General features: G+C 34.6%; 1 protein-coding gene across 1 annotated transcript in view; it reads left to right on the forward strand.

Moving 5' to 3' along the window:
* loxl1 (lysyl oxidase-like 1) overlaps window positions 1-4931 on the forward strand; it is a gene marked incomplete at its 5' end in the record, with an annotated part of 9779 nt that extends 4848 nt beyond the window's left edge. Inside the window, 4 exon segments of the mRNA XM_014021959.1 lie at window positions 1120-1276; window positions 1491-1586; window positions 1854-1969; window positions 4225-4931. Coding sequence (XP_013877413.1) covers window positions 1120-1276; window positions 1491-1586; window positions 1854-1969; window positions 4225-4231 — 376 coding nt within the window.
* Window positions 4932-6948: the final 2017 nt, after the last annotated feature.

Consider the following 6948-nt stretch of genomic DNA (forward strand, 5'->3'; position numbering starts at 1 on the left):
CAGAAAATCTTTTCAGGACCCCATCTTGATGTTTCAGGGCCCCACTTTGGGTCCCGACCCCAACTTTGGGAAATACTGCCTTAGACCCATCAAGAAATACAAWCTTTTGCAACGTTCTGCAGCATTTTATTTTGGGGACAGATTCTGACATTCATACAAAAGTGCAGAAAAAAAGTACTGTTATTGTTGTAGTTGTGCATAAATATGTCAAAATAGTGACCAAAAATAAACCTTTCCTCCTCACCATAGAATTATGCTGTCATTTTGTGCAAATATGCACTTGCCAGCATGCACCGTAATTATAAGCACAGCAGGGAGGAAAAAAAGTGAAAAGCAACCTGGGGTCACTTTGATACTTGGGAGAGCACCAAAGCATACAGCAGTTAACACTGCAGATGATTTCAAATGGACCAGCTCATTGACTCAGTCTCTCACCAAGAGTCACTCGATGGTTCACATCATGGTTCAGTTGAGTTGATCAGTGGCCTTGTGTATCCAGGCTTGCCTAAGCTGCTACAGCTGTGCAAACACACACAGTAACAAACACACTAACACAAGCACACAAATGTTCTGTTATGCACAGATACAGATTTTTGTACACATGGCTGAAAATCACACATACACACACACACACACACACACACACACACACACATATATACACACATGCCTGCATATACACTCGCACACACTAACAGCGCTGATCTTCTTAATTTGTACAACCTAATTAACAAAATTCATACATCATTAGGGTGGTAATTCCTTTTCTCAGCAATACTTTATTATTACCAGTAATTATTATCAATTATCCACTAATCAGTCATGATGTTGTTCTGTCAAGGTACAGCTTCACCGACAAAAAAGTTAATAGCTGAGGTCAACAGGCTGAAAACAAAGATAAATTCACTCTTTCTTGTTAAACTTATGTTTAAAATTGAATTAACATTAAGAAGTGTTGCTGTTAGTGCCTTGAATTTATTATGTCTAATCTGACTACACTATACTGACTTTGATACGTAGCATAGTAGGTTACATTAAAATAAGGTAACAGCCTTGGTTGCTCACCAAGATGCTTGCTTTAACCATAACAGTATCTTGTGTTTATGTTTGCTCTGACAGGCATTATCACAGTATGGATGAGTTCAGCCATTATGATTTGCTCGAGGTCAGTACTGGTCGTAAAGTGGCAGAGGGACACAAGGCCAGTTTCTGTCTGGAGGACACCACCTGTGACTTTGGTCACCTGAAGCGTTATGCCTGCACAGCTCACACTCAGGTAATACAGTACAAACAAAACCATAATAAWCTACTTTACGCTCACTAGTCTCCATACTCTAAAACTTAGATGTAATAGCATACAAAATTACAAACAAGAAGTCTCTTAAAACCTGAAGCTATAATTCTGTAGACGTTCTTCCCCTCTATATCCACTGCAGTTCACTTGAATCAGTATTCCTWACAAGCCTCTCCCCACATCTCTGTTTCTTCAGGGTTTGAGTCCAGGCTGCTACGATACATACAACGCTGATATTGACTGCCAGTGGATCGATATCACTGATGTCAAACCTGGAAACTACATACTAAAGGTGTGAGTCAAGTGAGAATCAGATGTGCTTGGGCAAGGAAAGTTTGTGAACAGTAAGGTTACAATAAATGGGGAATAGAAGAGGGTCAAGGTCATCATAACAAATTGATCCATTTTATAAAGTTTTTACATTTTTTGTTAAAGTTTCAGTAGTTTTAGGTTGTTTTTGATGAATATTTAGTAAAAAAAAGGTCCTAAAATGCTTTTATGGGTATTTTTGCTTGTTAAGTTTTGAATTCAACTGAGTACCTCTTTCTTCTGTCTCCAGCTTCAAGTTAATCCCAAATTTTTGGTGCTGGAATCTGACTACACCAACAACGTGGTTAAGTGTAACATTCATTACACGGGACGATTTGTTACGACAAACAACTGCAAGTTATCACAGTAAGTTATACAAAGGTGCGTGGCTTTTTAAATGTCAAAGTTCAAAAATGACTGACTTGTCTTTCCTTTGGAAACAGGTTACTGCATTTGCAATACTCTTAAATTTTCATTTGTTCTTTTTTTTTTTTGTCCAGTGAAAACTTGGAGGTTGTGTCATTTATCCATCACTAAACTCCATTCAGCCATTTAACTGAGTGTAGGATGATGCAGTCATCAAAAGACTCTAACAATGTTTTGAGACTCTTAAAGAACTTAATGTCTTTCTGGCTAAAATATTTGATAATTTAATGAATCAGGCTCTCATTTTCCCTTCAAGATTAACAGCCTGTACTGAAACATTGATATTGCCCCTCAAAGGAAGATGTAAGGGTGTTAAACTTGCAAATAGCACTATTAGGAAGTGAATCATTTCACTCCAAATTACTCTCATATCCTCTTGCAAAAGCTTTYATTACAAGGAGTAAAATTACTCAAAGCTGTCTTTCTTGCTTATGTAATGCAACAAATACTGACAAAGTGTTTGTCAAAACATTTCCCATAGTTAATAAAATGTTATCTTCAGTGTTTTTCCTATGTAAACTATAAGGTTTCCAGTTAAATAATGGCATGATACAGATGCAGCAATAGCTTAGATTTCTCCCAACATCATTATTAAATGTATTAAGATATTTTTCTCGTGTCAGCATAATAAATTATTATTATTACGGGTATAGCCATTCTAATAGATATATGCATTATAGTCAAAATAAGCAAAAGTAGCACTTTGAGGTTTCTTGTTTCTTTTTAGCAACTCAAAACATTAATTGTGTGATGCAAGGACATTGTCTGGCTAGCCTTGTCTTGTATTTTGGATTTACCTGTAAATTTATTATAAATGTATGAATTTTTATTTTGTTATTTTTTTGAACTGGCAATGACAAATGAGGGGTGACTGTGACTTAAACATTTTGTGCAGTACTGCATCACAGCATTTCTTTATGAAAGTAATTGTATGTTCAAACAATAACCACAACAACAAAGTTTATTGTTATTTGTTTGTTTTTTTAAATAAAAAATGAAACAAGTATAGCAACCAGGAAAACAAGAATGAAAAATAAAAGTCAGGACTGTGATAGTGGTTTGCAACATTGTGTTTTCTGAGATATTGTACCATTTGTCTATAACTGTTTGACCAGTCATAACCTGTTAAATAGTTTAGGAGAAAATGATTAGACTCTTTGACAGTGCCCAGAGCCTAAGGATGCACCCATTGATCAATATTACTGGATTGGACATAAGACTTCTCGTGCRCCGCACAGGTGCCATTGCAATGCATTGAGTCTGGATCAAGAACATCCACGGATGGTCATAAAAATGAGATGCAGCAGACAGTCATGCAAGCAATATCAAAAAAAGGGCGATGTTTTGCCATAAATTGTCAACACTACAACAAGATCACAAGATAATCACATTTCACATGTCATTAAAAATATTTTAATTAAAAAAAAACAGATGGAGATGCAGAAAGTAGATCAGTTATGCTAACTTGATTTTGACAACCTTGTCGAGTACATCCACTCAAAGACAAATTTGCCCTAAAATTAACTTCTATACATCTTATCCCTGACCTCAGTATCTAAAATTAACCATTAACCCTTTTTGATAATAGTAACCATTTTTGAAAAGTGTAGAAAATGCATTACAAGTAACTCCCTCAAACCCTAAATTTAACTTCTATTAACACTAGACATCCTATCCCTGACCTCACTACCTAAAATTACCGGTAATCCTGAACCCTAGTATTAAACTCGGACCCCAACCTGAAAACTCAGAAAAGCCCTGTGCGTCAATAACTGACGCAAGTGGGGTTGTCCGATGCATCAAAACTGGACGCAGTGGAAACTTTGGACAAGCATCAATATGTGAATCGGGAGTAAGAATGTGTTGGCTTGGTACAAGGTTATTATATCCACAAGTATTTGGTTAGGATGCTGGGACAAACATGATTAAATAAGACATTGACTTCCTCAGTTTGATCAGAAACACAAATACTGTCATATGTCTGTCATAGGGACATAGCAAACAGAGCAGATTACAATGTTTTGGAACATCAAAGCTTTGAACAGATCCTAAAATACTTTTAATTGTTTAATAGGAATGTTGCAGGCTTTTAAAACTGAAGACATTAATGACTAAACTGCACTGAAACCATTTACTGAGCTTTAAAAGTTACAAAATCACTAAAAAGTGCTGTTTATTGTCTGCCTGTTTTGCAGGTCCTGATCCAGCACTGAAGATTGCCACATTGGAATGACCCTGTATACTATTCCATCGAGATGTGAATGGAATCTATTTGTTTTGGTTCATTGTTAGTGTTGTTTGTTTTCATGTGTTGCATTATGGGATCCTGAGCCAACAGCAAACAAGAGTTCCTCTGACACATTAAATACAGAGGTTTAAAGTAAACACAAGTCTCCTTACACAACCTGTAATGGATATTAGACATCACTATCCCAGCAACAGTTCATGGTTCTGCCTTCTATATTCGACTTTGAAATGTCTTGAAATATTTGCTCTTATTACATGCATTTTTGTTTCCACATCACTGGCTTTTAAAAAAGTAGTGTTTACTGTATATCCAAACAGATGAGTCTGAGTTCAGCTGTAATCTAACAAATAAAATTAGGGAGAAAGTCCTGCATTACATCTGTATCTGGTTTCTGTATCTATAAATGTGGGAACAGATAGAGATGTCCAGTGACCCAGAAGAACTATAATTYGTCATTTTGTTTTCTCTCCTCACTGCCTCGGCGGGTCGAGCTTAGATACTGTGATTTTTCCAGGTCCATCTTGTTCAATATTGTGTTAACAGCAAGAGGAAGATGGCAGGTCATAGTTGCAGTTGTCAGTATCAAATTGTAAGCCACCAGAAATGACAGACYATCAGTAATGGACACTATAAACTCTGCATTTTAGCATGCTGGCACAGTCTCCATTTTTCTTCTTTTATTTCAGTAAAACAGGAACAGCAAAATCTCATTGGCAGAACGGGAAGCTTTCAAGAAGACAGTATTATATTCAACTACTAACACTGGCCTAAAGGCACATGTGCCATTTTCATCATTTAAAAAATGTTTATACAAATAGTCCATGAATGCATAAATTTAGTTATAGGTATTTTTTTTTACTAATTTTGTTTTGTTAATTCATTTTCAAGTTACTGTAATTGGTGATTTTTTCCTTCTTTTCTTGAATTGTGGAAGGAGTAAAGGGCTTGTTATAAAAAAAAGAAGAAAAACAGCACTGTCATCTTTACCTACCTCTCCAACTGGGCAAATTAATATTTCCATTAGATTTCCCTGCAGTAAATTTTGCAACTACATTTTATCTAATTATAAAGCTAACATAAAAATTAATACTATTTTTAAAGAAAAGTTTTGTTTACTTTTTGTTTAGTTTTTCTCTTTTTTCTCTTTTTTTGTAGTCTTGCCAAAATACAAAGCCCAAAAAAATAGGAACTGAATTTTTTCAAAGTCACATGATTTTATATTGTGGTACACGTCAAATCGGTTCATTTCTTGTAGTTTAAAACAACAATTAATCTGTGTTTTTAAAGTGTAAATCCAAATGTGACAATTGTAGCAATAATGATAAAAAATAAGCAGTTAAAATTGGGRCATCTATTGTTAATGTAAACATAGTGAGACTTAGTGTCTATAAATGTACCTCCTTATCTGTTTATGAACACTCTTCAGCATAGACAGGAGACATTTTAAGTGAATGAGAATAAAAACTGTGATAAATAATCATTTATAATAAGAATAAATAATAAAATAAGACTATAATTGCTACTATTGCCCTTAAAGTCAATCTTGATACAATGCTAAATTACTTGCTGAAAAGTGAAACACTTCTTTGGAATACCGTGTRCAAAAATGTCAGAAAAAACCACTGACTCGCCAACAACAGAAGCAATAACTTCTATTTAAACCAATAGAATACCATCCAGTGCCTTGCCTATTTGCATAAAACCTAACAAGTCACATGGTAGTTCAAAATGTTTCAATAATATAAAAATAATAGTGGCAGCTTTAGATGAGTTTAAAATGTTGAGGCCCACAAACACTTATTCAAATCCCGTCATTTTCTTGGCTGCAGATATGTTTTATGAAGCAACAAGCAACTCACTGTGATGTTGCTCTTTTCCTTTAAATCCAAAACTCTAAATTAGAGAACTGATGTAAGTTCTGTCCTCCTTATCATCTCAGAAGCAAAGTTAAATCCACACATATGCTGATGTGTTTAAAGATTACCTGGCTATGTGGGGAGATACAAAATGTCTTTGTTTCGTTTTGGTGTTTTTGTGGCTTCAGATCACACAGTCAGATTCAGTAAACTGTCTCCAGTGACAGACTACTTGTTTAAAAAAAGTACCTAGTGACCTTTTACTTGAATGTAAAACTTGTGTGCCACATTGCTAGACAGAAAGCTTCGAGACACTTTATTCCCAATACAGCTCACTGTGCAGTGTGTTTTAATCACAATTTAGCTACATCCTGATTTTTTATGTTTTAATATATAGTAAAACATATAATATATAATATAAGTGTAAAATGTAAACTGATAAATGGTTTTTGCACAAAATCTTTCAGTTTCAAAGGAACATTAAGATTTAACAAAGTGGGAATTTTATGTATACAACATCACTGATATATCTTTGTTTTTTGTACATCAGTATGTGCTAGTTAAATATTGCAACATCTGTCTTCAAAATATATCTGTAGCAGATGTATTGTTTTTTATATTGCCTAGAATCTGCAGGTCTGTCATTTTGTACTGTGACTATTGATTTAAATCCTGCAGGAAGCTTTAATGTTTGTCCTATAACATACAAAATGCTTGAACAAGAACCTTTAAATCACTGATTTACACATTGTGTACCACATCAACATGCAGATTAGTCCAAAATAATTTAGTAGAAAATGTTTAATGTCTAAAAA

The sequence above is a fragment of the Austrofundulus limnaeus genome, unplaced genomic scaffold (genome assembly GCF_001266775.1).
Source record: "Austrofundulus limnaeus strain Quisiro unplaced genomic scaffold, Austrofundulus_limnaeus-1.0 Scaffold311, whole genome shotgun sequence".
Taxonomy (NCBI): Eukaryota; Metazoa; Chordata; class Actinopteri; order Cyprinodontiformes; family Rivulidae; genus Austrofundulus; species Austrofundulus limnaeus.